A 20,842-nucleotide genomic window follows, 5' to 3' on the forward strand; every position below is an offset into this window, starting at 1 on the left:
ACAAAAAAAAAATTATAACATTTAAAATAATGCAACGATGTTCCAAAAATAAATAAATAAAAAATAATAAATAAATATAAATAATGAATATGTTCTTGCGCATTTTCAAATGCATTCCCGCATGTTTTTTTTAACCACAATCTGTATCACTGCTGCTAAAATGTAACAAACCACCCTGACAGCTGATGCAAAACTAAACTCCCAGCATGCCCGGACAGCCGTTGCATCAATGCATTTCGTTACTGGGTCATGTGATCACCAGTCCGACCTACAGAAAATCATGGTGCTTAACACATTTTTTTTTCCCAACCAGGGGGCCTCCAGCAGTTACAAAACTACAATTCCCTTCAGGTTTGGACTGCTAGAAGTTGTAGTTTTGCAACAGCTGGAGGCCCCCTGGTTGGGAACATTACATAGCACCATTTACCTATATGGGAGTCTTCTTGCCAAAAACCATAAGAACTAAAACATTTTTCAAAATGTTGTTTATTTATTTTTGTTTAAAAAAATATAAAACCTAAGTGTGAACGGTTCAGTGGAGCAGGGGCCCGATCCCGATCGTCTTCTTATAAAGTGGAACATAAAACCCCCGATTCCTAAGGAAGGCGAGAAGGAAGGTACAGGAGTCTTCCCTCTTTCTGCAGACAGAACCGACCACTGGGGGCGCCGCTGAGACAGATCAGTCTGTTTTGAAGAAAAATCTCTTCCGGAGGAAGTTGAAGACGCCCGGCATCTGCTTGTAGGTTCCTTTGGCCGAGACTCGGTCGGCGACCTGAGGAAAAACAACAGTAATCTATGACATCACCGATCCTCAGATAACCCCGCCCCTAAATCTGTGACATCCCCGAGCCCTATATAACCCCTCTCCCAAATCTGTGACATCCCCGATCCCTATATAACCCCGCCCCTAAATCAGTGACATCACCGCCTCTTCCCAATCTCTCCACCATCTAACTCCTCATTACGCTCTGTCCTAGTGTGACAGCTGCTTATCTTGACTCGGACAGTAAGTGTATGTTCACACAAAACTGAGGAGGAGGAGGAGGAGAGCAAAAATCCTGGTCAATTCAAACTAATTAGAACCAATCATTGTATCATTGTATCTGTACAGATAAAAAACTAACAGTGAATTGAAACGTGAATAAAATGAATTTATACAATAAAAAAGGAGGAAAAGATACATGAAGAAATAAAGCGATATCTCTGGAGCCTGCACTTAAAAATAGGCAACATATACACGCGTCATCCCATATACACCCTAGCCACGCGTCATCCCATATACACCCTAGCCACGCGTCATCCCATATCCACCCTAGCCACGCGTCATCCCATATACACCCTAGCCACGCGTCATCCCATATACACCCTAGCCACGCGTCATCCCATAGCCACCCTAGCCACGCGTCATCCCATATACACCCTAGCCACGCGTCATCCCATATCCACCCTAGCCACGCGTCATCCCATATCCACCCTAGCCACGCGTCATCCCATATCCACCCTAGCCACGCGTCATCCCATAGCCACCCTAGCCACGCGTCATCCCATAGCCACCCTAGCCACGCGTCATCCCATAGCCACCCTAGCCACGCGTCATCCCATAGCCACCCTAGCCACGCGTCATCCCATAGCCACCCTAGCCACGCGTCATCCCATAGCCACCCTAGCCACGCGTCATCCCATATCCACCCTAGCCACGCGTCATCCCATATCCACCCTAGCCACGCGTCATCCCATATCCACCCTAGCCACGCGTCATCCCATATCCACCCTAGCCACGCGTCATCCCATATCCACCCTAGCCACGCGTCATCCCATATACACCCTAGCCACGCGTCATCCCATATACACCCTAGCCACGCGTCATCCCATATACACCCTAGCCACGCGTCATCCCATATCCACCCTAGCCACGCGTCATCCCATATACACCCGTCATCCCATATACACCCTAGCCACGCGTCATCCCATAGCCACCCGTCATCCCATAGCCACCCTAGCCACGCGTCATCCCATAGCCACCCTAGCCACGCGTCATCCCATAGCCACCCTAGCCACGCGTCATCCCATAGCCACCCTAGCCACGCGTCATCCCATAGCCACCCTAGCCACGCGTCATCCCATATACACCCTAGCCACGCGTCATCCCATATACACCCTATCCACGCGTCATCCCATATCCACCCTAGCCACGCGTCATCCCATATCCACCCTAGCCACGCGTCATCCCATAGCCACCCTAGCCACGCGTCATCCCATAGCCACCCTAGCCACGCGTCATCCCATAGCCACCCTAGCCACGCGTCATCCCATAGCCACCCTAGCCACGCGTCATCCCATAGCCACCCTAGCCACGCGTCATCCCATAGCCACCCTAGCCACGCGTCATCCCATAGCCACCCTAGCCACGCGTCATCCCATATACACCCTAGCCACGCGTCATCCCATAGCCACGCGTCATCCCATAGCCACCCGAGCCACGCGTCATCCCATAGCCACCCGAGCCACGCGTCATCCCATAGCCACCCGAGCCACGCGTCATCCCATAGCCACCCGAGCCACGCGTCATCCCATATACACCCTAGCCACGCGTCATCCCATATACACCCTAGCCACGCGTCATCCCATATACACCCTAGCCACGCGTCATCCCATATACACCCTAGCCACGCGTCATCCGATAGCCACCCTAGCCACGCGTCATCCCATAGCCACCCTAGCCACGCGTCATCCCATAGCCACCCTAGCCACGCGTCATCCCCTAACCACGCGTCATCCCATATCCACCCTAGCCACGCGTCATCCCCTAACCACGCGTCATCCCATATACACCCTAGCCACGCGTCATCCCATATACACCCTAGCCACGCGTCATCCCATATACACCCTAGCCACGCGTCATCCCATATACACCCTACACACGTGTCATCCCATATCCAGGTGTCATCCCATATACACCCTATCCATGCATCATCCCATATACACCCTATACACGCGTCATCCCATATACACCCTAGCCACGCGTCATCCCATATACACCCTAGCCACGCGTCATCCCATAGCCACCCTAGCCACGCGTCATCCCATATACACCCTAGCCACGCGTCATCCCATATACACTTTAGCCACGCGTCATCCCATATACACCCTAGCCACGCGTCATCCCATATACACGCGTCATCCCATATACACCCTATCCACGCGTCATCCCATATACACCCTATCCACGCGTCATCCCATATACACCCTATCCACGCGTCATCCCATATACACCCTATCCACGCGTCATCCCATATACACCCTATCCACGCGTCATCTCATATCCAGGTGTCATACCATATACACCATATCCAGGTGTCATCCCATATACACCCTTTACACGTGTCATCCCATATACACCCTTTACACGTGTCATCCCATATACACCATACACACGTGTCATCCCATATACACCCTATCCACGTGTCATCCCATATACACCCTATCCACGCGTCATCCCATATACACCCTATCCACGCGTCATCCCATATCCAGGTGTCATACCATATACACCATATCCAGGTGTCATCCCATATACACCCTTTACACGTGTCATCCCATATACACCCTTTACACGTGTCATCCCATATACACCCTACACACATGTCATCCCATATCCAGGTGTCATCCCATATCCAGGTGTCATCCCATATACACCCTATACACGTGTCATCCCATATACACCCTATACACGTGTCATCCCATATACACCCTATCCACACGTCATCCCATATACACCCTATCCACGCGTCATCCCATATACACCCTATCCACGCGTCATCCCATATACATCCTACACACGTGTCATCCCATATCCAGGTGTCATCCCATATACACCCTATCCAGGTGTCATCCCATATCCATGTGTCATCCCATATACACCCTATCCAGGTGTCATCCCATATCCATGTGTCATCCCATATACACCCTATCCATGCATCATCCCATATACACCCTATACACGCGTCATCCCATATACACCCTAGCCACGCGTCATCCCATATACACCCTAGCCACGCGTCATCCCATATACACCCTAGCCACGCGTCATCCCATATACACCCTAGCCACGCGTCATCCCATATACACCCTACACACGTGTCATCCCATATCCATGCATCATCCCATATACACCCTATACACGCGTCATCCCATATACACCCTAGCCACGCGTCATCCCATATACACCCTAGCCACGCGTCATCCCATATACACCCTAGCCACGCGTCATCCCATATACACCCTATCCACGCGTCATCCCATATACATCCTACACACGTGTCATTCCATATCCAGGTGTCATCCCATATACACCCTATCCAGGTGTCATCCCATATCCAGGTGTCATCCCATATACACCCTATCCACGTGTCATCCCATATACACCCTATCCACGCGTCATCCCATATACATCCTACACACGTGTCATCCCATATCCAGGTGTCATACCATATACACCATATACAGGTGTCATCCCATATACACCCTACACACGTCATCCCATATCCAGGTGTCATCCCATATCCAGGTGTCATCCCATATACACCCTACACACATGTCATCCCATATCCAGGTGTCATCCCATATACACCCTACACACATGTCATCCCATATCCAGGTGTCATCCCATATACACCCTATCCATGCGTCATCCCATATACACCCTATCCATGCGTCATCCCATATACACCCTATACACGCGTCATCCCATATACACCCTAGCCACGCGTCATCCCATATACACCCTAGCCACGCGTCATCCCATATACACCCTAGCCACGCGTCATCCCATATACACCCTAGCCACGCGTCATCCCATATACACCCTAGCCACGCGTCATCCCATATACACCCTAGCCACGCGTCATCCCATATCCACGTGTCATCCCATATACACCCTATCCACGCGTCATCCCATATACACCCTATCCACGCGTCATCCCATATACACCCTATCCACGCGTCATCCCATATACACCCTATCCACGCGTCATCCCATATCCACGTGTCATCCCATATACACCCTATCCACGCGTCATCCCATATACACCCTATCCACGCGTCATCCCATATACACCCTATCCACGCGTCATCCCATATACACCCTATCCACGCGTCATCCCATATACACCCTATCCACGCGTCATCCCATATACACCCTATACACGTGTCATCCCATATACACCCTATACACGTGTCATCTCATATCCAGGTGTCATCCCATATACACCATATCCAGGTGTCATCCCATATACACCCTAGCCATACGTCATCCCATATACACCCTACACACGTGTCATCCCATATCCAGGTGTCATCCAATATACACCCTTTACACGTGTCATCCCATATACACCCTATCCACGCGTCATCCCATATACACCCTAGCCACGCGTCATCCCATATACACCCTAGCCACACGTCATCCCATATACACCCTAGCCACGCGTCATCCCATATACACCCTAGCCACGCGTCATCCCATATACACCCTAGCCACGCGTCATCCCATATACACCCTAGCCACGCGTCATCCCATATACACCCTAGCCACGCGTCATCCCATATACACCCTATCCACGCGTCATCCCATATACACCCTATCCACGCGTCATCCCATATACACCCTATCCACGCGTCATCCCATATACACCCTAGCCACGTGTCATCCCATATACACCCTATACACGTGTCATCCCATATACACCCTATACACGTGTCATCCCATATACACCCTATACACGTGTCATCCCATATACACCCTATACACGTGTCATCCCATATACACCCTATACAGGTAAAATAACTCCTCTATATCTTGTTCACCTCTCAGTCTGGGAAACCCAGTGCTGCACGGAGCTTGTGGGGACCCCAGCCACAGGAACCCGCATTCAGACATCTTATCCCCTATCATTAGGAGGCATCAACGTAGCAACCGGACAAGGATGAAAGAAATCAGAGAAGATTCTCACCATCACCAGCATAGTCTGCAGATCCAGAGTCCGGGCGAACTGATCCAGAACATCGTCCAGAGTGTCCACATACCAAGAACCACTCAACGTCTCCCTCCAAGATACAAAACCTGAGGAAGGAGAAGACCCCAAAGAGGAGGCAGGATTATAGTAGTTATATTCTTGTATATAGGGGCAGTATTATAGTAGTTATATTCTTGTATATGGGAGCAGTATTATAGTAGTTATATTCTTGTTTATAGGAGCAGTATTATAGTAGTTATATTCTTGTATATAGGAGGCAGTATTATAGTAGATATATTCTTGTATATAGGGGCAGTATTATAGTAGATATATTCTTGTATATAGGAGCAGTATTATAGTAGTTATATTCTTGTATATAGGAGGCAGTATTATAGTAGATATATTCTTGTATATAGGGGGCAGTATTATAGTAGATATATTCTTGTATATAGGAGCAGTATTATAGTAGTTATATTCTTGTATATAGGGGCAGTATTATAGTAGTTATATTCTTGTATATAGGAGCAGTATTATAGTAGTTATATTCTTGTATATAGGAGCAGTAATATAGTAGTTATATTCTTGTATATAGGAGCAGTATTATAGTAGATATATTCTTGTATATAGGAGCAGTATTATAATAGTTATATTCTTGTATATAGGAGCAGTATTATAGTAGTTATATTCTTGTATATAGGAGCAGTATTATAGTAGTTATATTCTTGTATATAGGAGACAGTATTATAGTAGTTATATTCTTGTATATAGGAGGCAGTATTATAGTATATTCTTGTATATAGGAGCAGTATTATAGTAGTTATATTCTTGTATATAGGAGCAGTATTATAGTAGTTATATTCTTGTATATAGGAGACAGTATTATAGTAGTTATATTCTTGTATATAGGAGGCAGTATTATAGTAGATATATTCTTGTATATAGGGGCAGTATTATAGTAGTTATATTCCTGTATATAGGAGCAGTATTATAGTAGTTATATTCTTGTATATAGGAGGCAGTATTATAGTAGATATATTCTTGTATATAGGGGCAGTATTATAGTAGTTATATTCCTGTATATAGGAGCAGTATTATAGTAGTTATATTCTTGTATATAGGAGCAGTATTATAGTAGTTATATTCTTGTATATAGGAGACAGTATTATAGTAGTTATATTCTTGTATATAGTGGCAGTATTATAGTAGTTATATTCTTCTATATAGGAGCAGTATTATAGTAGTTATATTCCTGTATATAGGAGCAGTATTATAGTAGTTATATTCTTGTATATAGGAGCAGTATTATAGTAGTTATATTCTTGTATATAGGAGACAGTATTATAGTAGTTATATTCTTGTATATAGTGGCAGTATTATAGTAGTTATATTCTTCTATATAGGAGCAGTATTATAGTAGTTATATTCTTGTATATAGGAGCAGTATTATAGTAGATATATTCTTGTATATAGGAGCAGTATTATAGTAGTTATATTCTTGTATATAGGAGCAGTATTATAGTAGTTATATTCTTGTATATAGGAGCAGTGTTATAGTAGATATATTCTTGTATATAGGGGCAGTATTATAGTAGTTATATTCTTGTATATAGGGAGCAGTATTATAGTAGTTATATTCTTGTATATAGGAGCAGTATTATAGTAGTTATATTCTTGTATATAGAGGCAGTATTATAGTAGTTATATTCTTGTATATAGGAGCAGTATTATAGTAGTTATATTCTTGTATATAGGGGCAGTATTATAGTAGTTATATTCTTGTATATAGGAGCAATATTATAGTAGTTATATTCTTGTATATAGGAGCAGTATTATAGTAGTTATATTCTTGTATATAGGAGGCAATATTATAGTAGTTATATTCTTGTATATAGGGGGCAGTATTATAGTAGATATATTCTTGTATATAGGAGCAGTATTATAGTAGTTATATTCTTGTATATAGGAGCAGTATTATAGTAGTTATATTCTTGTATATAGGAGCAGTATTATAGTAGTTATATTCTTGTATATAGGAGACAGTATTATACTAGTTATATTCTTGTATATAGGGGCAGTATTATAGTAGTTATATTCTTGTATATAGGAGCAGTATTATAGTAGTCATATTCTTGTATATAGGAGCAGTATTATAGTAGTCATATTCTTGTATATAGGAGCAGTATTATAGTAGTCATATTCTTGTATATAGGTGCAGTATTATAGTAGTTATTTTCTTGTATATAGGAGCAGTATTATAGTAGTTATATTCTTGTATATAGGAGCAGTATTATAGTAGTTATATTCTTGTATATAGGAGCAGTATTATAGTAGTTATATTCTTGTATATAGGAGCAGTATTATAGTAGTTATATTCCTGTATATAGGAGCAGTATTATAGTAGTTATATTCTTGTATATAGGAGCAGTATTATAGTAGTTATATTCTTGTATATAGGAGGCAGTATTATAGTAGTTATATTCTTGTATATAGGAGGCAGTATTATAGTAGTTATATTCTTGTATATAGGAGCAGTATTATAGTAGTTATATTCTTGTATATAGGAGCAGTATTATAGTAGTTATATTCTTGTATATAGAAGCAGTATTATAGTAGTTATATTCTTGTATATAGGAGCAGTATTATAGTAGTTATATTCTTGTATATAGGAGGCAGTATTATAGTAGTTATATTCTTGTATATAGGAGGCAGTATTATAGTAGTTATATTCTTGTATATAGGAGGCAGTATTATAGTAGTTATATTCTTGTATATAGGAGCAGTATTATAGTAGTTATATTCTTGTATATAGGAGCAGTATTATAGTAGTTATATTCTTGTATATAGGAGCAGTATTATAGTAGATATATTCTTGTATATAGGAGCAGTATTATAGTAGTTATATTCTTGTATATAGGAGCAGTATTATAGTAGTTATATTCTTGTATATAGGAGCAGTATTATAGTAGTTATATTCTTGTATATAGGAGCAGTATTATAGTAGTTATATTCTTGTATATAGGAGGCAGTATTATAGTAGTTATATTCTTGTATATAGGAGCAGTGTTATAGTAGATATATTCTTGTATATAGGGGCAGTATTATAGTAGTTATATTCTTGTATATAGGAGCAGTATTATAGTAGTTATATTCTTGTATATAGGAGCAGTATTATAGTAGTTATATTCTTGTATATAGGAGCAGTATTATAGTAGTTATATTCTTGTATATAGGAGCAGTATTATAGTAGTTATATTCTTGTATATAGGAGGCAGTATTATAGTAGTTATATTCTTGTATATAGGAGCAGTATTATAGTAGTTATATTCTTGTATATAGGAGCAGTATTATAGTAGTTATATTCTTGTATATAGGAGCAGTATTATAGTAGTTATATTCTTGTATATAGGAGGCAGTATTATAGTAGTTATATTCTTGTATATAGGGGCAGTATTATAGTAGTTATATTCTTGTATATAGGAGCAGTATTATAGTAGTTATATTCTTGTATATAGGAGCAGTATTATAGTAGTTATATTCTTGTATATAGGGGGCAGTATTATAGTAGTTATATTCTTGTATATAGGAGCAGTATTATAGTAGTTATATTCTTGTATATAGGAGCAGTATTATAGTAGTTATATGAATAAGAGAAGAAGAAATGAAGATACCGCACTCACCCACTGTATGTACTTGAAGATGTAGGTTTATTCAGGTCCTTGGGGAAGGATCCATGAGGTGGAGGACATGGAGGGGGATGAACTACTTAGGGAGTTCAGTCACTGGTGCCACTCACCTCTCTCCACTTAGATTATAGTAGTTATATTCTTGTATATAGGAGCAGTATTATAGTAGTTATATTCTTGTATATAGGAGCAGTATTATAGTAGTTATATTCTTGTATATAGGAGCAGTATTATAGTAGTTATATTCTTGTATATAGGAGCAGTATTATAGTAGTTATATTCTTGTATATAGGAGCAGTATTATAGTAGTTATATTCTTGTATATAGGAGGCAGTATTATAGTAGTTATATTCTTGTATATAGGAGCAGTATTATAGTAGTTATATTCTTGTATATAGGAGCAGTATTATAGTAGTTATATTCTTGTATATAGGAGGCAGTATTATAGTAGTTATATTCTTGTATATAGGAGGCAGTATTATAGTAGTTATATTCTTGTATATAGGAGCAGTATTATAGTAGTTATATTCTTGTATATAGGAGCAGTATTATAGTAGTTATATTCTTGTATATAGGAGCAGTATTATAGTAGTTATATTCTTGTATATAGGAGCAGTATTATAGTAGTTATATTCTTGTATATAGGAGCAGTATTATAGTAGTTATATTCTTGTATATAGGAGGCAGTATTATAGTAGTTATATTCTTGTATATAGGAGCAGTATTATAGTAGTTATATTCTTGTATATAGGAGCAGTATTATAGTAGTTATATTCTTGTATATAGGAGCAGTATTATAGTAGTTATATTCTTGTATATAGGAGGCAGTATTATAGTAGTTATATTCTTGTATATAGGAGCAGTATTATAGTAGTTATATTCTTGTATATAGGAGCAGTATTATAGTAGTTATATACTTGTATATAGGAGAAGTAATATAGTAGTTATATTCTTGTATATAGGAGCAGTATTATAGTAGTTATATTCTTGTATATAGGAGCAGTATTATAGTAGTTATATTCTTGTATATAGGAGCAGTATTATAGTAGTTATATTCTTGTATATAGGAGGCAGTATTATAGTAGTTATATTCTTGTATATAGGAGCAGTATTATAGTAGTTATATTCTTGTATATAGGAGCAGTATTATAGTAGTTATATTCTTGTATATAGGAGCAGTATTATAGTAGTTATATTCTTGTATATAGGAGCAGTATTATAGTAGTTATATACTTGTATATAGGAGAAGTAATATAGTAGTTATATTCTTGTATATAGGAGCAGTATTATAGTAGTTATATTCTTGTATATAGGAGGCAGTATTATAGTAGTTATATTCTTGTATATAGGAGCAGTATTATAGTAGTTATATTCTTGTATATAGGAGCAGTATTATAGTAGTTATATTCTTGTATATAGGAGCAGTATTATAGTAGTTATATTCTTGTATATAGGAGGCAGTATTATAGTAGTTATATTCTTGTATATAGGAGCAGTATTATAGTAGTTATATTCTTGTATATAGGAGCAGTATTATAGTAGTTATATTCTTGTATATAGGAGCAGTATTATAGTAGTTATATTCTTGTATATAGGAGCAGTATTATAGTAGTTATATTCTTGTATATAGGGGCAGTGTTATAGTAGATATATTCTTGTATATAGGAGGCAGTATTATAGTAGTTATATTCCTGTATATAGGGGCAGTGTTATAGTAGTTATATTCTTGTATATAGGAGCAGTATTATAGTCGGGTGAAGCTGCCACGTAGCCCCTATGGCTCAGAGCCTCAGTTCTCGGCCTTTCTTAAGCCCCATACATGGATGGAATACAGGATCCTATCCAGTTGTTCGGGAAGCGGATGACATTATGGAGGCGGATGACATTATGGAGGCGGATGACATTATGGAGGCGGATGACATTATGGAGGCGGATGACATTATGGAGGCGGATGACATTATGGAGGCGGATGACATTATGACTGTGACGCAATTACCTGGAAAGGTAGAATATGACACCAGGATGTCACCGGGCGTAGGCAGTATGGCCACCGCGTCAGTCGTGTCCTCTGAGTCTGGACGGACGGCGGTTGCGTCACTTTGCAAGGAGTTTGTCTCAGGTTTGTTCGGTTGATCTCCTGAGTCGCCCAAATCTACAGCAAAACCTCTGTCCTGCTCGTCTAGAAAGACAAATATAACAATCCCATCAACGTTCTTCATCCGCAACATTATAAAGAGGCATTCCAGGGTTGTTGTACATTCACCATCACTGCTCCTACAACACCCTCTGTTTTATTCCAGCACAGCTGTGCCCATGAGTTTCATTACTGTAACTGGGTCATGTTTGATCCACAGAAAATGACGTCGCTTTGTGTGTCTCAGGAGGTGATGTGTTCATGGTCAGCTAACTTTAGGTGAACTACAGAAAGACATCACCTATCAGATCCCTCCCGGCAGCTCTATCTGTATACTGCTATCTCTTTGGGATCAGAATACATCAGTGTTTCCCAAATAGAGTGCATCCAGATGTTGCAAAACTACAACTTCCAGCATGCCTGGACAGCCAAAGGCTGTCCAGGCATGCTGGGAGTTGTAGTTTTGCAACACCTGGAGGCACCCAATTTGGGAAACACTGGAATACATAGTAGTTATACACCACCACCACCACCCCCAGCTCTATCTGTATACTGCTGCTATCTCTATGGGATCAATATATATAGTAAACACCTCTTCTGACTGCTGGAATCTTGACAGGTAATAGGTGCAGTGATAAGACTCCACCCCCTCTCTGCAAAACCAGAGGATTCATGGGAAATATAGGCAGCATTAGGAAATAATTTCAGTGATGGAATTGCAATCAGTATGGCTAAAAATGCCTGCAACAATCAGCAATAACAGGTAAACACAAGGCACGCACAAGAACCTTTAATCCCACCCTATGAGTCTCTATATCTGAAAAAATCCCGGAGTTCTGTTTAGACGTGTGACAACAGTGAACAATAGATGGATGGATGGATGGATGGATGGATGGAGTGCTGCTCCCCGTACCTCCTATACAGGCCTGGATGAAGAACAGCTTTGGTTTTCCTCGCAGACCGGGGCAGTTGGAGCCATTGAAGTAATGGACGATCCGCTCCACAGGGATCCACACCCCGTCCGCCCCGTACACCCCGCCTGGGAAGCGCGTGTGTCTGATCTAGAAGGAACAAACATCGAATCGTTTACCGATATTAGAGGAGGAAAAGGATGAAGAAATCTTATTGTAAAAGTCTATTAATCAAACACCAGAGATCCTGCTGATCCAGGGGGCAACAATTAGCAGGACGTCACCTGATCACTGGTCATTCAGCAGCAGGGGGCGCTCACCTCACAGCCGTGGGATAAGATGACAACCAAGCAGCAGTCGCACTCGCTGTGATCCCTGGAGGCCAAACGCTGCAGCTCCTCGTGGATCTCCTGTCAGTATAGAGAACGAGACAACGTAACAGGGGTGAGGGCGCAGGAGAAGATGGAGCGTAAAGAAGGGGGGTGCAGGAGAGGACAGAGGGGCGCAGGAGAGGACAGAGGGGCGCAGGAGAGGACAGAGCGTAAAGAGGGGGGGCGCAGGAGAGGACGGAGCGTAAAGAGGGGGTGCGCAGGAGAGGACAGAGGGGCACAGGAGAGGACAGAGGGGCGCAGGAGAGGACAGAGGGTAAAGAGGGGGGGCGCAGGAGAGGACGGAGCGTAAAGAGGGGGGCGCAGGAGAGGACGGAGCGTAAAGAGGGGGGGGCGCAGGAGAGGACGGAGCGTAAAGAGGGGGGCGCAGGAGAGGACGGAGCGTAAAGAGGGGGGCGCAGGAGAGGACGGAGCATAAAGAGGGGGGCGCAGGAGAGGACGGAGGGTAAAGAAGGGGGCGCAGGAGAGGACAGAGGGTAAAGAGGGGGGCGCAGGAGAGGACGGAGTGTAAAGAGGGGGGCGCAGGAGAGGACGGAGCGTAAAGAGGGGGGCGCAGGAGAGGACGGAGGGGCGCAGGAGAGGACAGAGGGTAAAGAGGGGGGGCGCAGGAGAGGACGGAGGGGCGCAGGAGAGGATGGAGTGTAAAGAGGGGGCGCAGGAGAGGATGGAGGGGCGCAGGAGAGGACAGAGCGTAAAGAGGGGGGCGCAGGAGAGGACGGAGGGTAAAGAAGGGGGCACAGGAGAAGATGGAGGGAAAAGAAGGGGGCACAGGAGAAGATGGAGCGTAAAGAAGGGGGGGCGCAGGAGAGGATGGAGGGAAAAGAAGGGGGCACAGGAGAAGATGGAGCGTAAAGAAGGGGGGGCGCAGGAGAGGACAGAGGGTAAAGAGGGGGGCGCAGGAGAGGACGGAGGGGCGCAGGAGAGGACAGAGGGTAAAGAGGGGGGCGCAGGAGAGGACAGAGGGGCGCAGGAGAGGACAGAGCGTAAAGAGGGGGGGCGCAGGAGAGGACAGAGCGTAAAGAGGGGGGCGCAGGAGAGGACAGAGGGGCGCAGGAGAGGACAGAGCGTAAAGAGGGGGGGCGCAGGAGAGGACAGAGGGGCGCAGGAGAGGACAGAGGGGCGCAGGAGAGGACGGAGCGTAAAGAGGGGGGGCGCAGGAGAGGACAGAGGGGCGCAGGAGAGGACAGAGGGGCGCAGGAGAGGACAGAGGGGCGCAGGAGAGGACAGAGGGGCGCAGGAGAGGACAGAGGGGCGCAGGAGAGGACAGAGGGGCGCAGGAGAGGACAGAGGGGCGCAGGAGAGGACAGAGGGGCGCAGGAGAGGACAGAGGGGCGCAGGAGAGGACAGAGGGGCACAGGAGAGGACAGAGGGGCGCAGGAGAGGACGGAGCGTAAAGAGGGGGGCGCAGGAGAGGACGGAGCGTAAAGAGGGGGGCGCAGGAGAGGACAGAGGGTAAAGAGGGGGGCGCAGGAGAGGACAGAGGGTAAAGAGGGGGGGCGCAGGAGAGGACGGAGCGTAAAGAGGGGGGCGCAGGAGAGGACGGAGCGTAAAGAGGGGGGCGCAGGAGAGGACGGAGCGTAAAGAGGGGGGCGCAGGAGAGGACGGAGGGGCGCAGGAGAGGACGGAGTGTAAAGAGGGGGCGCAGGAGAGGATGGAGGGGCGCAGGAGAGGACGGGGCGCAGGAGAGGATGGAGGGGCGCAGGAGAGGACAGAGCGTAAAGAGGGGGGCGCAGGAGAGGACAGAGCGTAAAGAGGGGGGCGCAAGAGAGGACGGAGGGTAAAGAAGTTGGCACAGGAGAAGATGGAGCGTAAAGAAGGGGGGGCGCAGGAGAGGACAGAGGGTAAAGAGGGGGGCGCAGGAGAGGACGGAGGGGCGCAGGAGAGGACGAAGCGTAAAGAGCGGGGCGCAGGAGAGGACGGAGGGCGCAGGAGAGGACAGAGGGTAAAGAGGGGGGCGCAGGAGAGGACGGAGGGGCGCAGGAGAGGACGGAGGGTAAAGAGGGGGGCGCAGGAGAGGACGGAGTGTAAAGAGGGGGGCGCAGGAGAGGACGGAGGGTAAAGAAGGGGGCGCAGGAGGAGAAGATGGAGGGAAAAGAAGGGGGCGCAGGAGAAGATGGAGCGTAAAGAAGGGGGGCGCAGGAGAGGACAGAGGGTAAAGAAGAGGGCGCAGGAGAAGACGGAGCGTAAAGAAGGGGGCACATGAGAGGACGGAGGGAAAAGAAGGGGGCACAGGAGAAGATGGAGCGTAAAGAAGGGGGGCGCAGGAGAGGACAGAGGGTAAAGAGGGGGGGCGCAGGAGAGGATGGAGAGTAAAGAGGGGGGCGCAGGAGAGGACAGAGGGGCGCAGGAGAGGACAGAGGGTAAAGAGGGGGGCGCAGGAGAGGACGGAGCGTAAAGAGGGGGGCACAGGAGAGGACGGAGGGTAAAGAAGGGGGCGCAGGAGAAGATGGAGTGTAAAGAAGGGGGGCGCAGGAGACGACGGAGGGTAAAGAAGGGGGCGCAGGAGACGACGGAGGGTAAAGAAGGGGGCACAGGAGAGGACGGAGGGAAAAGAAGGGGGCACAGGAGAAGATGGAGCGTAAAGAAGGGGGGGCGCAGGAGAGGACAGAGGGTAAAGAAGGGGGCGCAGGAGAAGATGGAGCGTAAAGAAGGGGGCGCAGGAGAGGACGGAGGGTAAAGAAGGGGGCGCAGGAGAAGATGGAGTGTAAAGAAGGGGGGCGCAGGAGAGGACGGAGGGTAAAGAAGAGGGCGCAGGAGAAGACGGAGCATAAAGAAGGGGGCACAGGAGAGGACTGAGGGAAAAGAAGGGGGCACAGGAGAAGATGGAGCGTAAAGAAGGGGGGCGCAGGAGAGGACGGAGAGTAAAGAGGGGGGCGCAGGAGAGGACGGAGGGTAAAGAAGGGGGCGCAGGAGAAGATGGAGCGTAAAGAAGGGGGCACAGGAGAGGACGGAGGGTAAAGGAGGGGGCACAGGCGAGGACGGAGCGTAGGGGGGGGGGGTGCAGAAGACGGAGCGTAGGGGGGGTGCAGAAGACGGCGCGTAGGGGGGGTGCAGAAGACGGAGCGTAGGGGGGGTGCAGAAGACGGAGCGTAGGGGGGGTGCAGAAGACGGAGCGTAGGGGGGGTGCAGAAGACGGAGCGTAGGGGGGGTGCAGGAGAGAGGCCTATAATCGGGCGCGGTCCTGTAAAAACATTCTGTATTACCATTTGGACACTGAGGCTTTTATATTTGGTTTATGTAGAATTTGGATTATGGGTGCAGGCGTCTCCCCGGTCTCCGCGCACTCACCGCCGCCTTCAGGTTGTTCTTCACCGTCACCTCGAAACGATACGAGCGCATTCGTCTCTCCAGCTTCTCGCGGTCGATGTCGGAGCCGGTTCTGTAGGACAGACCGGACGGCTCAGAGAACTCCATGTTATTGATGATCAGACAATGGCCGCAGGGGTCAAAGTTCATGGGGTAATCCTAAAAGAGAGAGGGGCTAAATATACAGAATATGTACACGCGGCAAAGATGGACTCCGGACCATCCCATTAACCCCCCGCCGTCCAGAGAAGATACCGACCGTCTCCATGTCCAGTGGTTTACACTTCTGATCGTCAGGACCTGAAGGAAGAGGAAAAAGAACGAATAAAATAAGAACGACAGCGATGACGGCCGAGGCCACGGGGGAGACTCACGTTTGTCCTCTGGTATCCGGTAAACGGGTGTCGGGGATTGTGCGGCCGGTTTTGTCATCTCCCGCCTCCCCCCACCGTCCTGCAGGAGGTCGGCGAGGTCGTTCTGCCCGGCGTCCCGGAGACACTTCAGGAAGAGGTGGAAGGCGTCACTGCCGCGGGTCTCCAGGTCAATGAGCAGCTGACGAGCCTGATCCCTCCGCGTCCCCGCAATCTGGGCAGAGAGACCGGAGTTAGCACCTCAGCAGCATATCACGAAGATTACGGCCGAACGCTGCGGCAGATCCGGGCACGGTAGGCATCACACTGGTCACCCCCCCCCCCCCGTATTACCAGCCTGTACCACTGGTTAGTGCGGGGGGAGAAAGCGGACAGTTTTCCTTTAACACCAAAAACAAGACCCTGAAGATTCACGTAATGGATGGAGGATGCTAAAAGATGGCGGCACGATACACGCGGGGAGGCGGGTCAGTGACTTATTACAGATTAGATCATCGTGTTATATACAGATAAATAATACCGCCCCATACAGAACTAATATACACCCCACTAATAACCTTCTGCCCTCATTCATATCACCAGTGCCCGACATACATTTCAATCTATCAAAGCTTCATCAGGGGAAGGGTTTCGAACGAGGCCAGAAGAGGTGACCCACAGAATAAAGAGAATTGGCCCAGTTTTAAGTGCGCGGTGTAGAAAGGAACCACCACATCCATTGGTTGCTATGGGCAACGGCGCCATTCTCTACAGGTTTTGATAAATATCCATCAGAATCTCTTAATAGACGAGGAGGAAAATACAAAAACGCTAAATGAAGCCAACTGTGTCTCAAAAGGCAGTGTTTCCCAACCAGGGTGCCTCCAGCTGTTGCAAAACTACAACTCCCAGCATGACCGGACAGCCGTTGGCTGTCCGGTCATGCTGGGAGTTGTAGTTTTGCAACAGCTGGAGGCAGCCTGGTTGGGAAACACTACATGAAGCACACTAATTTTCTGTGGGTCAGACTGGTGATCACATGACCCAGTCACAGTAATAAAATGCAATGAAGCATCAGTTGTCCGGCCATGCTGGGACTTGTAGTTTTGCAACAGCTGGAGGCGCCCTGGTTGGGAAACACTGCCCTAAGGGGTTAATCTAAGTCTGGGGCGGTGTCCTGAAGGGGTTAGAGTTGCCCAGGAGGGCGGGGCATGCTGGGAGTTGTAGTTCCGCTCACCCGGATCTCCTCGATCATGTCCCCGGTGAACACTCCCTCCTCCAGCAGGCGGTCACACACATCCCCCGGCTGCAGGGAGGTGACGAGCCGGACCCGGTTCCGCTGCAGGATCTGCCGGTGTCTCTGCTCCATCCCGCCCGGACAAACACTTCCGTAAACATTACGTCATCACGCTGCGTCACGTGAGGGAGACTCAGGGTCTGGGGAGCGCGGGCTGACGTCTGGAGGTCACGTGACACGAGGTCAGGTCATGTGACTTGGTAGCCTCTGTGGAGTCTGTAACGCGGTGTCTGAAGTAGAGTTCTCCAATTAGGGAGCCTCCAGCTGTTGCAAAACTGCAACTCCCAGCATGCCTGGACAGGCATGCTGGGAGTTGTAGTTCTGCAACAGCTGGAGGCGCCCTGGTTGGAAATACTGGAGGGGATGAGCGTGATGGGGGTTGTAGTCCGTGGTTTGGTCATGTGGCTGGGGCTGGCCCAGTGATGAGGTTGGTGAAGGATGATGGGGGTTGTAGTCCGTGGTTTGGTCATGTGGCTGGGGCTGGCCCAGTGATGAGGTTGGTGAAGGATGATGGGGGTTGTAGTCCGTGATTGGGGCTGGCCCAGTGATGAGGGGGGTGAAGGATGATGGGGGTTGTAGTCCGTGGTTGGGGCTGGCCCAGTGATGAGGGGGGGTGAAGGATGATGGGGGTTGTAGTCCGTGATTGGGGCTGGCCCAGTGATGAGGGGGGTGAAGGATGATGGGGGTTGTAGTCCGTGGTTGGGGCTGGCCCAGTGATGAGGGGGCGAAGGATAATGGGGGTTGTAGTCCGTGGTTGGGGCTGGCCCAGTGATGAGGGGGGTGAAGGATGATGGGGGTTGTAGTCCGTGGTTTGTTCGTGGTGGCTGGGGCTGGCCCAGTGATGAGGGGGTGAAGGATGATGGGGGTTGTAGTCACTGGTGTGAGGACCTGGGAGGTGTCTTTACATGGCAGAGGATTACACTATTGCGTCCCATTCAAGATGGCGCCACTGATCCGTCACCATAGCAACCAACCAGATCCCAGATATTATCCCTCATGGGAGTTAAAAAATAAATAAATGAGAGCAGGAATCTGATTGGTTGCCATGGTGATGGCTTCTCCGCACAAGGTCTGGTTGGCCTCCAGCTCTGGCGGGTTTCTCATGTGCAAAAACTCCTCAGAGTCTATAGGAATCATCGTATCTAGAGCAGGAGGAACAAGGAGATCAAGGGAGGAGGAGGGCGTCTAGGAGGTGAGGAGGATGTCTAGGAGGTGAGGAGGAGGATGTCTAGGAGGTGAGGAGGAGGATGTCTAGGAGGTGAGGAGGAGGAGGATGTCTAGGAGGTGAGGAGGATGAGGATGTCTAGGAGGATGTCTAGGAGGTGAGGATGTCTGGGAGATGAGGAGGAGGAGGACGTCTGGGAGGAGGGTGTCTAGGAGGTGAGGAGGAGGACGTCTAGGAGGAGAGGAGGAGGGCGTCTAGGAGGTGAGGAGGAGGAGGGCGTCTAGGAGGTGAGGAGGAGGACGTCTAGGAGGAGGAGGACGTCTAGGAGGAGGAGGATGTCTAGGAGGTGAGGAGGACGATGTTTCGGCGGTAAGGAGGAGGATGTCTCGATGGTGAGGAGGAGGATGTTTCGGGGGTGAGGAGGAGGATGTTTCGGCGGTGAGGAGGAGGAGGATGTTTCGGCGGTGAGGAGGAGGATGTTTTGGCGGTGAGGAGGAGGAGGATGTTTCGGCGGTGAGGAGGACGATGTTTCAGCGGTAAGGAGGAGGATGTTTCAGCGGTAAGGAGGAGGATGTATCGATGGTGAGGAGGAGGATGTTTCGGCGGTGAGAAGGATGTTTTGGCGGTGAGGAGGAGGATGTTTCGGTGGTGAGGAGGAGGATGTCTCGATGGTGAGGAGGAGGATGTCTCGATTTTGAGGAGGATATTTTGGCGGTGAGGAGGAGGAGGATATTTTGGCGGTGAGGAGGATGTTTGGGCGGTGAGAAGGACGATGTTTCGGCGGTGAGGAGGAGGATGTCTCGATGGTGAGGAGGAGGATGTCTCGATTTTGAGGAGGATATTTTGGCGGTGAGGAGGAGGAGGATGTTTTGGCGGTGAGGAGGATGTTTGGGCGGTGAGGAGGATGTTTGGGCGGTGAGAAGGACGATGTTTCGGCGGTGAGGAGGAGGTTTCGGTGGTGAGGAGTAGGATGTTGCGGCGAGGAGGATGTCTCGGCGGTGAGGAGGAGGATGTCTCGGCGGTGAGGAGGAAGATGTCTCGGCGGTGAGGAGGAAGATGTCTCGGCGGTGAGGAGGAGGATGTCTCGATGGTGAGGAGGAGGATGTCTCGATGGTGAGGAGGAGGATGTCTCGATGGTGAGGAGGAGGATGTCTCGGCGGTGAGGAGGAGGATGTCTCGAAGGTGAGGAGGAGGATGTCTCGGCAGTGAGGAGGAGGATGTCTCGGCAGTGAGGAGGAGGATGTCTCGGCAGTGAGGAGGAGGATGTCTCGGCAGTGAGGAGGAGGATGTCTCGGCAGTGAGGAGGAGGATGTCTCGACGGTGAAGAGGAGGATGTCTCGACGGTGAGGAGGAGGATGTCTCGACGGTGAGGAGGAGGATGTCTCGACGGTGAGGAGGAGGATGTCTCGGCGGTGAGGAGGAGGATGTCTCGGCGGTGAGGAGGAGGATGTCTCGGCGGTGAGGAGGAGGATGTCTCGGCGGTGAGGAGGAGGATGTCTCGACGGTGAGGAGGAGGATGTCTCGGCAGTGAGGAGGAGGATGTCTCGGCGGTGAGGAGGAGGATGTCTCGACGGTGAGGAGGAGGATGTCTCG

At 47.8% G+C, this 20,842-nt stretch overlaps 1 protein-coding gene across 1 annotated transcript; it reads right to left on the reverse strand.

Annotated features, from left to right (window-relative positions):
- Positions 1–470: 470 nt before the first annotated feature.
- CASP9 (caspase 9) lies at positions 471–18,221 on the reverse strand. The gene is made up of 9 exons (XM_056542454.1): positions 18,025–18,221; positions 16,812–17,022; positions 16,697–16,737; positions 16,420–16,596; positions 13,063–13,152; positions 12,745–12,892; positions 11,694–11,876; positions 6,012–6,121; positions 471–772 (listed from the first exon to the last, which is right to left on the reverse strand). Exons 1-9 carry the CDS (start codon positions 18,154–18,156, stop codon positions 680–682), a joined length of 1,185 nt encoding a protein of 394 aa, XP_056398429.1. The 5' UTR covers positions 18,157–18,221; the 3' UTR covers positions 471–679.
- Between the last annotated feature and the right edge of the window lie 2,621 nt (positions 18,222–20,842).

This window comes from Hyla sarda, chromosome 10 (assembly GCF_029499605.1).
Source record: "Hyla sarda isolate aHylSar1 chromosome 10, aHylSar1.hap1, whole genome shotgun sequence".
NCBI classification, from domain to species: domain Eukaryota; kingdom Metazoa; phylum Chordata; class Amphibia; order Anura; family Hylidae; genus Hyla; species Hyla sarda.

Bases quoted from the DNA above. Each gene is read 5' to 3' on its own strand.
- CASP9 (XM_056542454.1), bottom strand. From the start codon at position 18,156: ATGGAGCAGAGACACCGGCAGATCCTGCAGCGGAACCGGGTCCGGCTC. The intron at 17,023-18,024 runs GTGAGCGGAACT...CTCTCTGCCCAG, and splicing joins ACATGATCGAGGAGATCCGG to ATTGCGGGGACGCGGAGGGA. The intron at 16,738-16,811 runs GTGAGTCTCCCC...CTCTTCCTTCAG, and splicing joins CCGGATACCAGAGGACAAAC to GTCCTGACGATCAGAAGTGT.